General features: G+C 39.6%; 1 protein-coding gene across 2 annotated transcripts; it reads left to right on the forward strand.

The window, feature by feature from the left end:
* The first annotated feature begins 4,036 nt into the window (after positions 1–4,036).
* LOC101858369 lies at positions 4,037–18,495 on the forward strand. Of its 2 annotated transcripts, none has more exons than XM_005110955.3 (6): positions 4,037–4,209; positions 7,240–7,384; positions 9,152–9,303; positions 10,503–10,635; positions 12,952–13,087; positions 14,983–18,495. In XM_005110955.3, exons 1-6 carry the CDS (start codon positions 4,143–4,145, stop codon positions 15,076–15,078), a joined length of 729 nt encoding a protein of 242 aa, XP_005111012.1. In that variant the 5' UTR covers positions 4,037–4,142; the 3' UTR covers positions 15,079–18,495. The 2 variants fall into 2 exon arrangements, with proteins under 2 accessions (XP_005111012.1, XP_005111011.1); XM_005110954.3 differs by having other exon boundaries at positions 4,038–4,209; positions 14,980–18,495.
* Positions 18,496–20,913: the final 2,418 nt, after the last annotated feature.

The raw sequence follows: 20,913 nt of genomic DNA on the forward strand, positions 1-20,913 counted from the left end.
CTCTCTCTCTCTCTCTCGCGCACACACACACACACACACACACACACACACACACACACACACAAACAAACTCTTTAGACCAAACTCCCTCACTGAGTGAGGAGTGAAGGCCAAGTCTGGTTACTTATTATTTTCCTGTGTCAGTTCATCTGTGCGTATAGACGGGAGTGGGGGGCTCTCGTGGCCTAGAGGTTAACGTGCTGGCCTCTCATTCAAAGGTCCCGGGTTCGAATCCGGGTAGCGACCGAAAAATTTTATTCTCTAAAATTGTCTTCTTTCACCTTCTTTCCTTAATTCTTTCTTGCAATATTCTGTCGTCTACTTTCGTCTCCATAATTTTCTTCTCCCACCTCCTCATCCTCTTTGAAGCCTTTCTACTGCTACTCCTTGGCTCCTAATTCTTACTGCTGTCTTTCAGCCACACCCCTGACCTTCTGGTAGGAAAGATCTACGCCTAGCCTTCTCGGAAGGGCGAAAATTCTCGGAGGTGGTTTAAAATCGATTGGTAAGCTTCGGCCACCACCCGGGCTAAATTCAAAACTTCCTATCAATTGAAAATATTAGGCGTGTCCTGCGCCCTCATATTATATAATATGCAGTTACGAGCGCCGTAAAACACTTACCAAATTTTTTTTTTATAGACGGGAGTGTCTATACGCACGCAATGGCGTGCACCAACACATTTTTGTTCTTGTTGTTGCTATACGCACGCAGTTGTGTGCAAGATAGCCCATCATCACACTTTGCTTGCTTTGCACGCAATTCCGTTAATTTCCCTCTTCTTTAAGTTTGCCCCTCATTATTATGTTTCCCCTTTAGGCGAGATCAGGACAAGAATTTATAAATCACTTGAGTCTTCACACTTGCAATGTACGTCTTACTTATTCTTGAGATAAGAAGTTCAGAAACCTCCATGCATGCAGCCTGTACAACCGTTCTTTTAATTTTCAGACTTTTTGGATTCCTCGGATTTTCAGCTGAAAACTGCCTCAGAGAAACAGAAAATGTGAGGTTGCATAGCATGAGCAACATTAGATCTAGATCTAGGCCGATGGAATGTAACTCTGGGTGGCTTTCCTTCAAACCACTCAGTGAGTCAGTAGCCTTGCCTTTAGAGTAGCCTGTTTATATTATTCAATGTCCCTTTATAGTTCTGTACGAGTCTGAACCGGACACTATTATGAGTAAAGACTCAGCGTGTCTAGACAGTTTGCGAGCGTAAAGATCTAGATTTAGATCTAGTATATATAGCAAACTATGATACCTTGCACTCACGCAATTGCAAAATTTGAATTGCGTGGGAATCAAAGAGGTTATAACAGATCTATTTATAACCTCTTTGGTGCGCGTAGACTATACGGTATAGTTCGTCTTAGCGTGGACTAAGCAAAGATTCTCCATTATTATGCCCAAGCATTTCTTCGACACTGGACTGGCTTTTAGACACGTTTGGCCACGTTTCCTACGCGCGCGCAACCAAGCACATTATTACATCAGGCCACAGAATTCTACACTTAGGCGCAACACCTGACTAGATCCAAGGACGTGCAAAGAGGTTATAAATAGAATAATTACAACCTCTTTGACTGACGTGTCACAACTCGGCCTTGGCCTACCCAATTCAGAGAAACGAAACCTGTCTGTGTGTCACGACGTGGTGGAATCAGGTGCTCGTCAATTTTGGGGCAGGTGGAGTTACTGGTGTTATCTTAAAGCTTGTTTTGGTAAGATTGAAGAATACCGGACCAGCGGACTGACTTTACCTATGTCTCAACCATAGGAATTTATGATTTTCCCGTTTTTAATATCTCTCAATGGAGAATCTCGGACCGGTAGATCTATTCATTAAAATTTTGTCAGGGGGGAGACCCCCCTGAACCCCCCCTCTCCCTCCCCCCCCCCAACCACCCGCCCCACTTTCTCGCGCAATAATGTACGAGTGGTCCGGTATTCTTCAATCTTCCCCTTGTTTTGGACTATATTTCGATATAAAAAAGACTACCTATTATATTTGTCTTGAATAGAACTTGATATATTTCATTGTGATTGAAGGAGATGGGGTCGCCTGGTTTCACAAGTAAAATTAGGGAGAAAATGGCCTCCAAAGTTTGAGAGTCCTTGGAACTGTAGCTCTCGAGGGCCTAAATTGACATGTTTTGTGCATTTAATCAACGTAGCTTCCATCCAGAAACCTGTTTGAATGGGTATATGGTATAGATGTGTTGAGTCAAAAAAAAAGAAAAGAAAATTCTTTATAAACTGTCTAACAACGTCTACAAAAATGTTTGCGTCTTTTGATTTGTGTTGTTTTGACGAGCGCTTGATTTCACCACGCTGTCTTGCAGATATTTTATTTAGCCAATGGTAGGCTAGATCAATCTGCTGCAACGGCAGGTGTTCGGCTGAACCATAGTCCATAGACTTACACTCGTCCTAGAATAAACTTTATTATGGCCGCCGATCTCTGTCCACTATTAATTTAAAAACTCGGAGGAAGCGTCATCATTATTTTAATACATAAAAATTGGGCTCCGTCATGGGGACCTATCTATCTTTTGCAGGTACTTGCCAACTTTCAACTCTGCAGCTGTCGTAGTTTAAACTAAAATTTATGGGAAAAATGACACTTGCGTTTCCAAGTAAATGCCATTATAGTAGATGTCGTATAGATTGATTCTCTAATCCCCTTTCGTGGTTGTACACTCCAGAATTTCAAAGGTGTGGAATTAATGTGCACGCTAGTAAATTGAAACTGCACTTTTTTACAATGTCTTTTTAGAAGACGAACTTTCCCAAGAATAGATCTAAACAATAAGGGACTACTGAAAAACTGAAAATTAAGTTACAATGACTTCAGCTCCTCAGTAAAACTGTGCACCTTTTATGAATGATTCTGAACCACAATTAATTTTTTGTCAATTTCGAAAGGTTTGGAAGTTTTAAGCGACCAAAGTGACGAACGTTTACAAATATAAAATGTAGAGATACATAATAAATTGATAATTCAATGTCTTTAAAACCATCAATTTGCGGCAATTATCATGGCCGTATTCGTATTTTTGTCACCTTCCAAAAATACTTGGGTTATGCCCTTATTAAGAGGGGGGGGGCTGGTTTATAAACCTAGCGCGGTGACTATATAATATGGCCTTCTAGATAAAGCCAAATAGCAAGGAGGTATAACAGGACATATGTAAAATGTAACTTTATTTGTTTGGTTTAAGTCTTCGGTTGCAATGGTAACGGCCCCCATATTGAAAATAAACATATACGCAGCTTTCATAAAAGTAAAAAGGAATGTAGGTCCCAGCCGTATGAAATTTTGTGTTGAGTATATTTATCAATGAATCAATGTACCTAATGTGACGTGGTTGGTGAATATCTTGAATAGGAAAAAAGTTAGAGATTGATAACTGACCTATTGCCCCTCATGCCTCTGAATTCGATTACATACTCATGGATGTAACTCACTCATGAATGCGTCGATTTTACTTTCCACCAGTTAAAGTTAGGTTATGGTATGAATAACAAGCCCTGAAAATTTCAATGGAATCAGAAAGAAAATAAGTAGATGAGAAAAAAACCCAAAAAATTGAAGTTTTGAGAAAAAAACGACTTTCAGTTACATAATAGGCTAAATGAAAAATCTAGCCCAAAAATATGAACGATGATAATGGTAACACAAAGAATTTAAATTTTTAGATTTACAAAGTGATTGATGGAGATTTATAAAACGTAAAAAGTCCCAAAATCGTCAATTTAAGACCAGCCCCCCCTCCCCCCATACTTTAAGATAGTGCTTTTGCATACAGGTTCTTAAGCAAAACTTTACCCACAAAAAAATACCAGCAGTACAGTGTTGCTAGGCCTACAGTTAAAGTGTGGGTGTGACACTAGACGATCATAAAACCGTGTGACACCTACCTCCCCTTGCCCTAATATTGGCTCTAATGGTGCGCCCATAGAAAATCGAATACATGATTGAGTTTGCAATCTAGGATATTATACGAATCTATGGCCTAGTGTAAATAACATCCGGAATGTGTAAGGAGCTATTTATAGGCCAGACCACAGTTACAAAGATTGTTTTGTTGAAGTTCGACCTGAATTCTGAATAGATCAAGACTTGGAACTTGAGAAAAATGGCGAAACTCTGTGTGCTCGTTGCTGTTGTGTTCGTTTTTGGCGTTCAGTCAGCTCCCCAGAAAGGTATACTTTAATTTCTTGCTCTGTAGGGGGGGAGGATTATCATGATAATGTTTTGACCCGCTTCTTTATATAGAATCTATGTAATCGTCGACATTGTTCACAATCATGTTTGATCACATCTAGATCTAGATTATATATGTACCCAACTTACTTCCGAGTTGATAAGATTCTAGATCTAGATAATCCTAGATATGTAGGAGCAAGATAATCAGTTATCCAAATCTAGATCTAGATCTAGATGTTATCTCGAATCTATGATGAACATGAACGAGTGAGCTTCGAGCTTCGGCAGCTCGACTTCGTTTTCCTTCCTGGTGGGTCTCTCCCTAGGCCTACTGGGGGCTGTACTCTGTCAAGTTTGGGAGGACTTCCGTAAAGAGCCACCACTAAGAAACAGGGGAAGATTGAACAATACCGGACCACTTGTATTATTGCGCCTTGCGTGAGCCAGAAGATTACTTCCATAACACTGCTCTGCCGCACGCGCTTCAATTCGCGAGAGGAGGAAGGTTAGCATTGGATGGTCCGACATTCTTCATTCACATCTTGAAGGGGAGGGGGGGTAAAATTGAAGAATACCGGACCAGCAGACTTGGACTACTTTTGTCTATATGTCTCAACCGCTGGTATTTTAGGAGTTCAGCACAGTTAAAAGAGCAGTTAATGGCTTTTTTTTTTATCATAATGCTATTTTTTTAATGTATGGAAGGGAAATTGAGATGAAAAACAATTACAAAATCATTTTTAATGGAATTTAGCAGGAACTAATTTATGTAGTACTTTCTCTCAACTGTACCGTGGTCCGGGATACTTCATTTAGACAACAATGCAGGCCTACCTAGTCCGGGAAACTTCACCTAAGGCTAAACCAAGAGTGTGCATTCATGGCGAAGCATTCCGGACCACGGCGAAGCATTCCGGACCACAGCGAAGCATGCCAGACCACGGATCATGTGCCTGCAGGGCGGGGCCTAAAGAACACAGCGTGTGGAACATCACGAGACCGAGTGCGCGAGCCACCGCCTCTCCCTTCACTGGGTGGTCCGGCATTCTTCATAAAAGTGCACCATGAGATAACATCGATTTTAATCTCTCTCAACGAAGAATCTCGGACCGTTATCAGGGGGGAAACCCCCCAACAACTTCCCTCTTCTCACAACTGGAATGAAGAATTTTGGACCAGTAGGCCTTCAGTCAGTTCATTAGTAGTTTGTCAGGGGGGAGATCCCCCCCACCCCCCCTCCAGGATGTGATTGGTCAGGGGGGGAGACCCTCCTTGAACCCCCCCTGGCTGGATTGTACTTTACCGGACCACTCATCTGGGCCCGTGTTTACTACGTGCCCCTAGCCTAACTATAATGCCCTCATAGTCATAAGTTCTCAATGTGCGGACATGTTCCTCGGGCGACTTCGCGCAGAGCACAAGCCAGCGGAAAGGCGAGGTGAGCGAGAGGTAGTTGTTGAGGATGGGTAGAGGATTTAACTTCTGTGGACCCACCGTGTGTCATAACAACAGTGGGGAGGGGTCAGGGGGTGTTGCTCCCCTGGCAACAATAATTTTAAAGAAAACACTCACAATGCAAACAATAACCTGAGCTGACCATGGCGTTAATTGGAAAATCGTGTTTACATATACAACAGTGGGGGGTTACAGGGGGGCTGCCCCCCTGCAACAATAATTTTTAAAAAGACCCGCACATAAATTATGCAAAAACAATAACATGAGCGGACCATGGAGCTAAGTGGACAATCGGGGTGTAATTAGAAGTTGGAACAGGCCGAGCCTTGCTTCGCATCACTCGCCGAGTCGCGAGCAGGACCGAGGGGATTGCGATTATATTATGCAAAAGAGCTCCCTTGCACATCTCTCGCCCTCCATTGTTTTGGATTTGGCCGCACCTCAGAGTCGCAAGCAAAGACGAATAGTGGGCCATGTGATTAGATTGACCATTTAGCGTCAGGGTATCAGGGTCGTGGGTCAAAGAGCACGGTGGCACGGTCATGATGACTGAAAAACCCGGTAACAGACGTCAGTCGGTAGTTGGCAGTCGAAGGGTGAGGACTTAGGAGAGTGAGTATGAGAGTAAGTAGGGGAGCGCTGAAAGGAAGAATAGCGGACCACTAGGCCCCAGGGGAGCCATGGTGAAAGTAGTTTCGACCGGCGGTTATCAGTGGTCCGGTAAACTACAATCTTACACCTATATGAAGCATAAACCCAGACCTAAGTTCTGCTATTCTAGATAAAAGCTAGCTCTATTCACAGCCGTGTCGATGGTTTTTTCTTATAGGCCTATATATGTGATAAGCCCAGACCAAACTTCCGCAATTCGAAGCGCCGTCGAATCGTTTTTTAAAATTATATGTGGTAGCCCAGATCTAAATTCCGCAATTCGAAGCGCAGCGAATTGTTTTTTCTTATATTGTGATAGTCCAGATCTGACTAACCCTATCCCAATCCCTCACTCTTGTATTATGAGGAAGAAAAAACAATCCGTGCCCGCCACTCTACGTCAATACAACACACATACTCTGTGCCCACAGCCCTTGTACGCGCTCAGTGGCATTTTACCCGTGGAATCTATACACTAAATGTAAGGCATCGTGGTGAAATCAGGCACTCGTCAAAATAATAAAATCAAAGAAATCTGCATTTTTTTTGTAGATCTACCGATGGGCAATTTTGTTTTCAATGGATTTAACTGAAAAACATTGATGAAAGGCACAAAAAATGTAAATTTTCGGTTTCCAAGGACTCTCAAGCTATGGAGGTTACCAAACTTTGGCAGCCATTTTCTGGCTAATTTTACCAGGCGACCCCGACGTCCTTCAATCACGCATTTTTCTATTTTTATTCAACATAGAGGGATATTTATTTCACCAAACGGAAAGCAAATAAACAGGCTTTAAGCTGAATATATATCTATAATGAATAACCCCCTTATGCCCAAAAATGGACGGGCGCCTGATTCAACCATGTCGTGACACAAATTGTGAAGGCTCATCAAACTGTCATGTTTTTTTTTTCTCCAGAGCTGACATGTTCGGTTGCCTCCCTGCAGGAGGACATGGAGAAGTCGCTCATGTCGTGCATGATCAGCGAACCTCTCCTCATGATGGAGATTATGAAGAACATGCGGAGCCCTGACAAGATGGAGAACATTGGCTTCATCTGCGAGTAAGGAGTCTAAATTTAAAATATCTTTAAAGACACATTTTGGCCTAATGAATTCATAATTTTTATTTATAAATATATTATATCAGTAGATTCATGTTCAGTACAATGTTATGTAAATGACTATGTACCTATTTATGAATTTTGCGAATTGCATTATTATAAATATCATGTATTTGTATATCATACATATGCATTTTTATGTAAAGCGCCTAGAGCTGTGTTCACACGGGAGTGGGCGCTATAGAAATGAATCTACATTATTGTTATTATTATTATTATTGTTATTATTATTGTTGTTATTATTATTATTATTATTTATTGTTATTATTATTGTTATTATTACTATTCTTGTTATTATTATTAAAGAGTTACTGGACCTTAGGACAACCTCAGTGGGTGGTTGGCAGGTGCTTTGGTGCAGTTTGCTTAGATTCTTTCCTTTATATATATAAGCATCTATCATCCTTATCTCCCCTTCTTCTTTTTTACGTTTGTTACTCTCTTGTAACACCTCTATTCTTCTGGGGCTCATATGACATTATGCAGTTGCGAGCACCGTAAAACCTCTACTAAAACTAAACTATACAACCTCCGATATTTTTCAGGCTTAAGATCTTTATCATGTGGTTCCAGTCTCTCTGCTTGTCCGTAAATTGAAACAGAAATACCCCCCGGGGCGGTGCTACTGACTGAAGTGTCTTTAGGCCATTCCCAAAGGGGGGGACATCAACATCTCGAGTTCTTATTCACAGTAGAATTGTAATTGTAAATGGGCTGATTCATCAATGTCATGCTCATACTGTGCTGGACCTGCAACAGGGAACTGCTGCTTTTTCTTTCCTAGTCCTTACTATCGTCATTCTTCCTCTTCTTCTTTTGTATGTTTGTCACACTCCTGTGACCCGCTATTTCCGGGGTGCCTTGATAGTCAAAGCAGACTTTGTGCTGTTGAAACTAGAGAGCTGAGCAGAGTAAGTTTGATTCCCTGTAGGGACTTCTCTGTTGACATCCACCCCTTGGCGCTCATATGACCTTATGAAGTTGCGAGCGCTGTAAAACCTCTACCGTACTACTGAAACAGAAATGCAGTCGAGCCTGCTGTATGAGCAACTGAACTAATGAAGCACCCAAGACAATCACCTGTACAAATTAACTCTTTATCTCCGAGGGGGGTAAACCCACTATGCCGGGGTCCTTTTTTGGTGCTAAATCTAAAAATGACAAAAACATCCTTAAATGGGTCATCAAATTGAAACTAGCAAACCTATTTTGATAGTTCTTCATCTAACGAATGAACTTCCAGTAAAAGAGACCTGTTTTCGGCAGTAACTGCCAAAAAGTAATTTGATGTCGAAGTCGTCGTAGAGGAATGTGCCCGAGCCGCTGAGCGGCTGTCCGGCACGGCGGTTCTGGCCGCGAGCAGCTGGGAGTGGCTTGCCGGAGATAAAGAGTTTACACACATGGGCCTATAGAGATATATATGTCACGATGCGGTGGAATCAGCCGCTGGTCAATTATGGGGCATATTGCACACACCTCACATTTATTAATTTTAATACATTGAATTGTTCTCCAATATTTTTTTATTTGTTTATCAAGAGACAAAATTATTCTGAAAATCTTTTGTTAATTTGAGTGTACGCTTTTTGTGTTTATTTTCCAATAAAAGGGAAAAGATGGCAGTTCTTTGTTTCCTCAAAAGACAAAATATATTACAATACTAGCTGTTTGTTGATTTGAGTGAACACTTTTTCTTTTGTTTTCCAGTAATAAGCAAAAGATGGCTGCTCTTTTGAACTGCATGATCCACAAGTTCTCTGAGTGCGTGCCTCCCTCTGCCCAGGACATGATTTTCAAGATCATCCCAGATGAAAAACGCTGGGGAGATGTGTTCACACTGGTCTGTGACAACAAGGAAGGTCAGTCGCTTTTGTGTAGTATCTCAGCAGAACTTGCAATTTGTTAACCCTCCAAGTGTCGAGGGGGGCTCTCGTGGCCTAGAGGTTAATGTGTTCGCCTCTCATTCAAAGGTCCCGGGTTCGAGTCCGGGGAGCGACCGAGAAATTTTTTTTCTCTAAAAATTGTCTCCTTTCTCCTCCTTTCCTGCTCTCTTGCAATATTCTGTTGTCTGCTTTCGTCTCCACTTTCTACCCCCACCCCCTCACCTCCTTTTCCCCATCCACTGGGCTCCTGACTCTTTCTGAAGCCTTTCTACTGCTACTCCTTGGCTCCTTCTTACTGTTATCTTTCAGCCACACCCCTTATCTTCAGGCGAAAAATTTCGGAGGTCCCATGTGCAAGTTGCACACGTTAAAGATCCCTTGGAGATCCAAAATCGATAAGAGTAGACTTTGGCCGCCACTCGGGCAAAATTCAAAATTTCCTGCCAATTGAAAATGTTTGGTGTGTCCCGCGCGCTCATATGATCTTATGCAGTTGCGAGCGCCATAAAACACTTACAAAAAGAAAAACAAATTACCAAGTGTCGACGGCTGATTAAAGTAAGACCCAGGTCGGCGATCCCAGAGAATATTTGATCAAATTTTTCAAACTATCAAACGTTTGTTTGTTTTTTGTGGAAAAACATCCTTTGACATCTGTTCAATCGGGTCACAATAACGAAACTGTTGAAAAAACACCCTAAATGACCTAAACCTAAATGGCTAAAATGATTATAAACAGGAGGCTTTGAAAAGTAGGCCTTCATGTTGTATTTTTGTGTCATCATCTAGTGTGAAGACAGTTTTGAGATTGGCTCGTTTTTCTAAATGTGCAGCACATTGATGGGTGGTTGGCGGGTGTTCTGGTGTGGTTTGCTCCTTCTTTCCTATCAAACAACTATCGTCTTTATCTCTCTTCCTTCTTTTTTATTTTTGTTACTCTCTTGTAACACCTTTAATCTTCTATCACTCATATGACCTAATGCAGTTGCGAGCGCCGTAAAACCTCTTCTAAAACTTTAAAAAACTGTCTTGTAACACCTCTAATCTTCGGCACGTACATGACCTAATTGTGTTGCAAGTGCCGTAAAACTCTTCCTAAAAAATACATTTTTTAAACGGCACATTGGTCGTCCCCTTACTTAACCGAGAGTTTCTTCTTTCTCTTCCTGCGGCAGTGCTCAGCGAGCAGTGCATGAGCCCGACAGACTCGCAGCGCTTCCTGCAGTGCTACACAGAGAAACTCGGGGGCCTGTCCAACCTCGTCAGCACCCTGGGCTCCTCCGAGAACCTGAACCCATTGCTCTGCAAGTATGTCAATGTTGTTGTTGTTATCGATCCAACAACAGCTGGGCTCTCGCCCTTCTGTCCAATGCCATGTAGTGATAAGTGCAGGTCTGCTGCAGTTGCTGTAAACAAGTATGTCAATATATAAGATAAGATGGGATAATACTTTATATAATATATCTTTATAATACTTTACAATACTTTATTATCCCTGAGAGAATTTTTTCTTGGCTGTACAGGACTGTAAAAACACATACAGGTATACATAGAAGTTTAAATTAGATAAGATAAGATAAGACTTTATTATTCCAGAGGGAAATTTTTCTTGGCTGTACAGGACCGTAAGAATACATTAAAGGTATACATAAAAATTTTAATCATATATGTGAGGCATTGTGGTAAAATCAAGCACTCGTCGAAATAATGAAATCGAAGAAACGGGCCTTTTTCTGCGTTTTTGGCAATTTTTATCGAATTTTTTTTTTTTGCACAACACCTTTAATGTCCCCGTAAAACATATTTCTGTGTGAATAGACTGGAAAATGTTGATTAGAGGCACAAAATATTTAATTTTTCAGTTTTCTACAACTCTCAAGCTATTGAAGTTACCGTACTTTGGCGGACATTTTCTCTGTAATTTTACCACTGAAACCAGGTGACCCCCACCTCCTTCCATCTCAAACAAATATCTCGACTGCTATTCAAGATAGACGTGTATTTTATTTACTTGAAAGTACTGTAAATGAATAAGCTTTTAGGTGATACCAATAACGCCACATGACCAAAATTTGACGAGCGCTCGATTCTACCACATGGTGACACATATTAGATCTACTCTCGTTAAAATTCAATATGAAAAGAGAAGCAAAGCTGACAAAATGTACATATCACATTAAACGAATCATTCAACCACATGCAGGAATTTAATTACAAGACCTTTAGAGTTATATAGATACATACTCGAAAGAGTTCACGTAACACCCAGTGCAGACTGGCAATCAAAGATTTAGGCGCGGTCAGCCAGATTTTTCTCCTGGGAGAAGCTAAAATTAGCATTTTAGCTCAATACAACCGATTCGACTCACAACCTTGAAAAACAAATGTGTCATGACGTAGTGGAATCAGGCACTAGTCAATTTTTAGGCATGTGGAGTTATTGGTATCATCATAAAGCTTGTTCATTTGTCTTGCTTTCGGTGGAAAAAAGTACACATCTATCTTGAATTGGAGTAAACATATTTGCAATTGAAGGAGATAGTGTTGCTTGGTTTCAGAAGTAAAATTAACGAGAAAGTGGCCGACAAAATATGGTGACTGCCAAAGCTTGAGAGTCCTTGGGAAATGCAAATTTCCATCTTTTGTGCCTTTGATCAATGTTTCCCAGTAAAGTCCACACATGAATGTATTTTTTAACGGACAATAAAGATGTTGAGACAAAAATAATAATATTAGAAAAAAATTGCCCAGCGTCAATAAAAGTGCAGATTTCTTTGATTTCATTATTTTGACGTGCGCCTGATTTCACCGCGATGTCTCACAAATGTATTTGTTGATTTTAAACGTCACAGTCAGATTTAGTTGAATTTGGTCAAATTGTGCCCAAAATGGCAGCTTTTGCTTCATCGATGAAGAAATTCTGTCTTACCCCCGACTGAGTCAAATCAATTGGCTGTGTGTATTCAGTAGAAAGCCACCTGTCTACTTTGATTTTTTTTTTTTTGCTTTTTAGATGTCAATTTCTAATAATAAGTTTAATTCCAATTTAGATTTAGCTTTCAATTTTCCTTATTTATGTGTATTTTGGGAGTCTTTGTATTCAATGGTTTAGACTTTTTGTATTCATAATTATTTCCAATGTATTAGAACCGTTGGTTGTTCCTGTCTTGTTTTAAAAGTTTTGTGCTTTCCCAAAGGGGAGACTTTATCATGTTCTAATGCACAGTGGAATTGTAAATGGGCTGATTCATCCGTGTCTTGCTCATAACTGTACCTGAACTGCAACGAGAAACTGCTGCTTTTTCTTTCCTCATCCTTATTATCGTCATTTTTCCTCTACTTCTTTTGTATGTTTGTCACACTCTTGTGACCCACTATTTCCGGGGTGTCTTGATAGCCGAAGCAGACTTTGTGCTGTTAAAGCTAGAGAGGTGAGCAGAGTAAGTCTGATTCCCTGTAAAGACTTCTCTGTTGACATCCACCCCTTGGCGCTCATATGACCCCTTATGCAGTTGCGAGCGCCGTAAAACCTTACTAAAACTAAAAACTGAAACTCACCAAAGTCTCCAAAGTTTGATTGTGCGCTGTGTTTGTCTCCCCCCCCCCCCCCCCCCCCCCCCCCAGGGTGATCAGCTGGGATATGCAGTGCTTCAAGGCCAACGCAGGCTCCTGCTCCGGTGACTACCTTGACCTGATGATGAGGCTGCTCAAGATGGTGGTCTCCGTCCCCAACTGTCCCATGACGCTCGCTGGCCACAAGGTGGGTTTACGACTGCTGCTCTGCCGTCTCTTTGTCCCCTTTTGTCTTTGAGTCTTTTGAGAAACAATTTGAGAAATGATGTGTTTGAAGTTAATCTTTTGAGAAATGATGTGTTTGAAGTTAATCTTTTGAAAAATAATGTGTTTGAAGTTACAGTCTTTTGAAAAACAGTGTGTTTGAAGTTACAGTCTTTTGAAAAACAGTGTGTTTGAAGTTACAGTCTTTTGAAAAACAATGTGTTTGAAGTTACAGTCTTTTGAGAAACAATGTGTTTGAAGTTACAGATCTTTTGAAAAACAGTGTGTTTGAGATCTTTTGAGAAACAGTGTGTTTGAAGTCACAGATCTTTTGAGAAACAGTGTGTTTGAAGTTACAGATCTTTTCCCCTCTGTCTTTCAGTCTTTTGAGAAATGATGTGTTTGAAGTTAATCTTTTGAGAAATGATGTGTTTGAAGTTACAGTCTTTTGAGAAATGATGTGTTTGAAGTTAATCTTTTGAGAAACAATGTGTTTGAAGTTACAGATCTTTTGAAAAACAGTGTGTTTGAAGTTACAGATCTTTTGAGAAACAGTGTGTTTGAAGTCACAGATCTTTTGAGAAACAGTGTGTTTGAAGTTACAGATCTTTTCCCCTCTGTCTTTCAGTCTTTTGAGAAATGACGTGTTTGAAGTTAATCTTTTGAGAAATGATGTGTTTGAAGTTAATCTTTTGAGAAATGATGTGTTTGAAGTTACAGTCTTTTGAAAAACAGTGTGTTTGAAGTTACAGTCTTTTGAAAAACAGTGTGTTTGAAGTTACAGTCTTTTGAAAAACAGTGTGTTTGAAGAGACAGATCTTTTCCCCTCTGTCTTTCAGTCTTTTGAGAAATGATGTGTTTGAAGTTACAGTCTTTTGAGAAACGATGTGTTTGAAGTTAGTCTTTTGAGAAACAGTGTGTTTGAAGTTAATCTTTTGAGAAACAATGTGTTTGAAGTTAATCTTTTGAGAAATGATGTGTTTGAAGTTAATCTTTTGAGAAATGATGTGTTTTAAGTTAATCTTTTGAGAAATGATGTGTTTGAAGTTACAGTCTTTTGAAAAACAATGTGTTTGAAGTTACAGTCTTTTGAAAAACAATGTGTTTGAAGTTACCGTCTTTTGAAAAACAATGTGTTTGAAGTTACAGACTTTTGAAAAACAATGTGTTTGAAGTTACAGTCTTTTGAAAAACAGTGTGTTTGAAGAGACAGATCTTTTCCCCTCTGTCTTTCAGTCTTTTGAGAAATGATGTGTTTGAAGTTACAGTCTTTTATGAAATGATGTGTTTGAAGTTAGTCTTTTGAGAAACAATGTATTTGAAGTTAGTCTTTGAGAAATGATGTGTTTGAAGTGGGTTGTTGGTGGGTGCTCTGGTATGATTTGCTCCTTCTTTCCTATCAAACATCTATCGTCCTCATCTCTCCTCCTCCTTTTTTGTGTTTGTTACTCTCTTGTAACACCTCTAATCTGCGGCGCTTATAAATATGACCCTATTGTGTTGCAAGTGCTGTAAAACTCTTACTACCACTAAAACTTCGACTGACTGTTTTTGTTCTGGTTTTTGGGGGGGTTTTTCTCCGCAGCTGGAGAATGCTTTTGTTCTGGGTTTTCTTTTTAGTTTTAGTTTTAGTTTTAGTAAAGAGTTTTACGGCACTTGCAACACAATAAGGTCATATAAGTGCCGAAGATTAGAGGTGTGACAAGAGAGTAACAACAAACGTAAAAAAGAAGGAGGAGAAATAAGGACGATAGATGTTTAAGAGGAAAGAAGGAGCAAACCACACCAGAGCACCTGCCAACCACCCACAGGTTTTTTCCCCCTCAGCGGCTGGAAAATGCTTATGTGTTCTGTTTTTTTGTTTTTTTCCCTCAGCGGCTTGAGAATGCTTTGAGCTCCATCATGGTGCATGGTCACCCCCTGCACTTCCAGCCCCAGGGAGAGGCCCGCTACAAGACTCCCGGCAACTACTGAGGCGGCGGCCCAACCCCAGTCTGACTCCGGCCCGATGCTGAGCAGGCTGTGACTTCGCAATGAGCACACACACACGCACTCACGCACTCACACAGGCTCACAAGCACGCGCACGCACACTTGCGAGCTTACAAGCATCATACACACTAGCATCGTACACACAAGCACATGCACGCTCACATGCGAGCTTACAAGCATACACACTTGTACAAGTACGCGCACACACACATACAAGCTTACAAGCATCATACACAGTTGTACATGCACACAACCTCTCTCACGTACACTTACATGCACACAAGCATACACATGTGTACACACACACATACACACACACAAACACACACACACACACAGACACCCACACACTTTCATACCCACATACAGACAGCACCGCTTCTGCTTGCTTTTAGATTTGGCCTCAACCACCAGCTGAACACAGTGGCGTCTTCTTACCAAAGGACGGGTCAACAACAGCAACGACAACAACAACAACAACAACGACAACAACATCTATCTACCCAAAGGACACTTCAGTTACTACAACCACCATGTCTACTTATCTGTACCCAAAAGGCAGTTGAACAATAACAACAACAACAACATCAACAACAATAACTACAACCACTATGTCTACTTACCCACAAGGCAGTCCAGCAACAACCACCGCAACATCTACAACAACAACAACAACAACAACAACCACCCCCACAACATCTACTTACCCAAAGAACAGTTCAACAACAACAACCACAACAACAACAACAACAACAACCACCACCACAACATCTACTTACCCAAAGAGCAGAGTTCAACAATGGCATCCTACCTACTGGTGGTGGCATACAAAGTTGTCACAACTGCCACCCAAGAACTCTCTAACAAAGAGAGCGTGTCACAACACACTTCACACAATGATGTCGTTCACTTCACAGACTTTGCTCTCGTAAAAGAAGAATCCCGAGGAAAAGTAATCTCTCGTATTTTTCGCGCTGATGGCTTTTATTTAAATCCCATTATATAATAGAAGTCGTGATCGTTGTTGAATTGTGTGATGCAGTTTTTCTCTTTTTTTTTCGAGTCCAAAGATCCATGTGCAGAGTTATATAAATGAATGTTTACTTAACACTCAGTTTGATTTCTGTGTTTTTAATGGTTGTACATTCTTGTAATTTTATTTTCAATGACAGACTTTTATTTATGCTATATTGATATGGTCAGTACTTTCTGACGTGATCATTAGTTTTCTAGAATTAATTTTGTTTGACTTGAATAGTCGGTCGACATTCCTGGTTGGTATCAAATTCTAAGTGTTGAAAGAAAAGCTAGAAAAATGACATAATGTTAGTACATTAAATTTTGTAAAAAAAACAGGAAACAAGTTGTTTTCTCTCTCTCTCTCTCTCTAGAAAAACATTGCTGTCTAGGTTAAGAATACGGTAGTTGAACAGTTTGTGGAGGAAATACTCGGATGTTGTTGTGAAGTTGTCTCCTCGAAGACTGTGACTCTCCACTGAACACACACACTCACACACACACACACACACACACACACACACACACACACACACACACACGCTGTGACACACAGCAGCCTCAACAGTCTGTGGCTTGTTGTCTTGCCAGAACTTGAAGTTGAAGAGAGCGAACCTCCTCCTGTTGTGAGCTAGCTGTATAAGTCTTTGTTCCTTGGACAACAAGTCGCGACCTCGGTGCTTTCTTGTCCTATCTCCATCCCATTTTTTAACAGTGAAAATGTGACTTCTTCTTAAGCTTATTCTTTGTTATGAACTGTTTTCACTGCTATTAAAAATGGAAATTCAACAAGAAAGCGCTGGGGTCGCGAGTCTGTGGCTCTTGTCTTCTTGCCAGAACTTGAAGAAAGTGAACCTCCTGTTGCGAGCTAGCCACACAGTTCTTTATTCACTGGCAAACAAGTCGCGACCTTAGCGCTTTCGTGTCGCATCTCCAATTTTTAATAACAGTGAAAACAGCTCGTAACAAAGAGTTAGCTTAAGAAGAAGTCACATTTTCACTGTTGAAAAAAAAATGGAGATATATGGCAAGAAAGCACTCGGGTCGCGAAGTCTTGTCCCCAAACTGTTTTGGCGTCGCAGACAAAGAATACTTGTAGTTGTAGCAAACACGCACTTACCCTTTATACCGTTTTTGTGTGTCTCTTATCCCAGAGTTAGTTGTTAGTGGTAAGTTTGTGTGCGTATTTTGTGCCGTGAAAATATTGCTTTTGAAGTTTTCATTTTCCTTTGCCCTTTTGCTGTTTTTTTTAATACCTCCCAAACAGGAGCTTGGAGGGGTTCAGATTCAGAGTCTCATAGTTGGGAAGCAGCCGGCCAAAAGTTTTCTTTTCTTTCTTTTTTTGTGTCAGTGCTCTACCAGTATGCGGATTTCAGTTGAAAGAAAGCTACTCTTTTTTTTATTTGAATGTGAAGTAATTTTGCAAGGCATTCAATTTCAAAATTGTCACTTAGAGACTTAAGACATTTTGTCTGTACTTGCCCTCCAACTCTAACATTGTATTGAATTAGCTCTATTTTTGCTGCTGCTTTTACTGACATTCTTTGAAATCCACCAACCATGCAGGGGATAACAACAATGTTCTTGTTCTGATTCTTAATGCTCAATTGTGCTTTTTTTATTCAAGTTTCCAACCTAAGATTCATGTAGGCAAATCAGGAGAGGTCGAGGTCAAGTCTCTGGAACTAGAATATAACATAGCTTTTGATTTGCTTTCAAAGATTTAGTACAAGAATTATTTTTTTGCCAAAGATGTGTATATCATGCTGAGGGATTGTTTTGAGCTAGGTCTAGCTTCAGAAGATATTTTGGGCTTTGGGGTTTTTTGGCTTATAACTTAGTGGGGAAAATCCTGTCCAATTGGCTCTTCTGAGTCTTTTTGAAATTGAAACAGATTCTCATAATTCTTTGATCAATAATCTGCACTTTGAACTACCTTCAACTAACCTTACTATTAGTATTAGTATTAGTAGTCTAACTTTTAAGAATTCTTTTGATGTTGACTAATCCTTTCCACCTTTGTTACAATTCAGTTAGAGACTTCTTGCAGTTTACATATTTCCTTCTAGTTCTAGTTAACACTCAACTGCCCCCATTTTGTTTTTCAATGCAACGTAAATAAATGTACTGTGTCATTTGGTTTCGTTTTTGAGTTTTTCAAAAGAACAAATCATTCCTTTTTTTTTTTCATTTCAGACTGGTGTATCTCTACAATGTTTTTCACTTTTCCTTTTAGGGTCAAAAAGAAAAATCTCAGAATGAAGGATTTATAATTTTATACATTGCCATTTTGTTTAGCAATCACTCTCGGAGAACTGCGGTGTTCAATTTATATTTTTAGGAAAGTTTTCAAGTTGGGTGATTAAAATTTTGAAGGATTGAAGTCTTTTTGTTGGTGTTCTTTTTATATTTGAAGTTACATGACAAATATTATATATATATATGAAGACTACAATTGGGAAAAGCGACGGTAGTCTCAAACTGAAAATCGTAAGGGTACCAATTTTGAACACTTGTTGACTCATAACTGTATTTCTGTTCAACTGTTGGTTGATTATTGTTGTTAGATTTCCCATTCAACAACACTCTATTAAACCACCAGCCAAACAAAAATATGAGTCTAGAAGCTTTTGAAATTGGCACCCTCACAAATTCCTGTTTGTGACTACCGTCTTTTTCCCCCTGTGCTCTTCATATAATTATGTGTGTGTGTGTGTCTGTGTATGTGTGTGTGAGGCATCGTGGTGAAATCAGGCGCTCGTCAAAATAATGAAATCTGAGAAATCAGCATTTTTGCGGCCAGTTTGGAATTTTTTATTTTTTGGCTCAACGCCTTGTATGTCCATTCAAAAACACTTTTATGTGTGGATTTTTTTAGTAAAACGTTGGTTAAAGGAACACAAAAAATATAACTTTGCCTTTTCCAAGGACTATTAAGCTATGGAAGTCACCAAACTTTGGCAGCCATTTTCTCACTAATTTTTTCGTCTGAAATAAGACGACCCCACCTCCTTACTTCAATTGCAAATATCTCGGCTTCTATTCAAGATAAATGGATATTTTTTTCACAGAAAGTTGAGAAAGCAAGGCAATTGAAAAAAGCTTTCAGAATCAGATAATACCAATGACTCCATATATATGCCCAAAAATTGACGAGTGCCTGATTCAACTGCGTTGTTACACATGCGTGTATAATATGTGAGGCAGCGTGGTGGAATCAATAATGAAATCGAAGTAAACAGCAGTTTTCTCCCCCTTCTTAGCAATTTGTAGCAGGGGGGGGGGGGGGCACAACACCTTTTATGTCCATTTACAAACACATTCCTTTGAGGACTTCACCGAAAACGTTGATTAAAGGCACAAAAATATAAATTTACAGTTTCCGTGGACTCTCCAGCTTTGGAATTTACAAAGCTTTGGCGGCCATTTTCTTGCTAATTTTACCTCTTAAACCAGGTGACCCCCACCTCCTTCTATTCAAAATATCTCCACTTCTATTGAAAATGGATGGGTAATTTTTTTCATTGAAAGCAAGACAAATGAACAAGCTGTAAGATGATACCAATGACTCAATATGCCCAAAAATTGACGAGTGCCTGATTCGATCGCGTTGTTACACATGCGTGTATAACATAATGATTTGAAATACAGTGAAAACTGACCAAGCTGTCCCCGTCGTTTGATGTAAGGAAAATTTCGAAATTATGCAAACTAAGCCCAAAAATGTGAAATTATTACTATTCTGTTAATTTTAACAAAGTATGATAAAGGAAAATAATCAGAAATTATGCGAAAAAATGATAGAATTTTGCTAAATTATGTGGGGTGCATAAAATCATGGGGACAGACCAAGACAGTCCCTTTGTTTAGAGGTAGGAGAAAAACAGGATGTCTTACACCTAGACAGGTGAACAGGTGGGTGTCTTGGACCTTGTCTTATCAAATGTGAGACAGTGTGATGAAATCAGGCGCTCATCAAAATAATGAAAATGAAGAAACTGGCACTTTTCCCCGCAGGTTTGGCAATTTTTTTCGAATTAAAAAAATTTTTTTAGCCGAACACCTTCTATGTCCATTAAAGAACACATAAAAATTTCTGTATGGATTTTATTGAAAAACATTGCGATAACTGTGTTTGGTTCTCTATTGTTAATTACCGTAGTTATGTCCCCTCGTTTGAATTCATTAAAATGTATATTTTTTTATCTTCTGCTCTCTTTAGGATGAACAATAAAGTATTATAAAGTTTAGATTCAGTAGTGTCATATTTTAGTCATAAGCACCCAGCATGGTCGGTTGCTAATTTGTGTATACGGTTGCCATGCGAAAAATTCTCGAATATAGTGCGGTCAAAAATTCGTGGCGCTGCTTATCCTCAAATATCTTTTTAACGATTTAATCATTGTCACCCATAATTTGCTTGGCAGTTTGTATCAATTTGTCTTAACTGAATCTTGTTTTTCTACAACAATTGAGGTTAGTTTAAAAAAACTTTTCTTCATTAATTTTTATAAAATACTACATGTACAAATTTCCTTCACGCGGAAAACTGAATTGTTCACAGCACTTCCCGCTTCTCACACATATTTTGCGTACGCACACATGGCCTACGTCACAGCTCACCAGTGACACTTTTTAATGGCAAAACTAGTTACAATTAAGAAATTAATTTTATAGGAAACACTTATTTGCACTAAAACTAAGTTATCAAAACATCCTTTCAATAAAGATAATCTCGCGATTACAAAAAAAAAAGAAAAAATGACAGGTTTGCTTTTAAAAGCGATATTGTCCCAGCTGT

This window comes from Aplysia californica, unplaced genomic scaffold (assembly GCF_000002075.1).
Source record: "Aplysia californica isolate F4 #8 unplaced genomic scaffold, AplCal3.0 scaffold00972, whole genome shotgun sequence".
NCBI classification, from domain to species: domain Eukaryota; kingdom Metazoa; phylum Mollusca; class Gastropoda; order Aplysiida; family Aplysiidae; genus Aplysia; species Aplysia californica.

Coding starts and splice junctions, on each gene's coding strand:
- LOC101858369 (XM_005110954.3), top strand. CDS start 4,143: ATGGCGAAACTCTGTGTGCTCGTTGCTGTTGTGTTCGTTTTTGGCGTT. Junction 4,210..7,239: donor TCAGTCAGCTCCCCAGAAAG/GTATACTTTAAT, acceptor TTTTTTCTCCAG/AGCTGACATGTTCGGTTGCC. Junction 9,304..10,502: donor GGTCTGTGACAACAAGGAAG/GTCAGTCGCTTT, acceptor TTCCTGCGGCAG/TGCTCAGCGAGCAGTGCATG.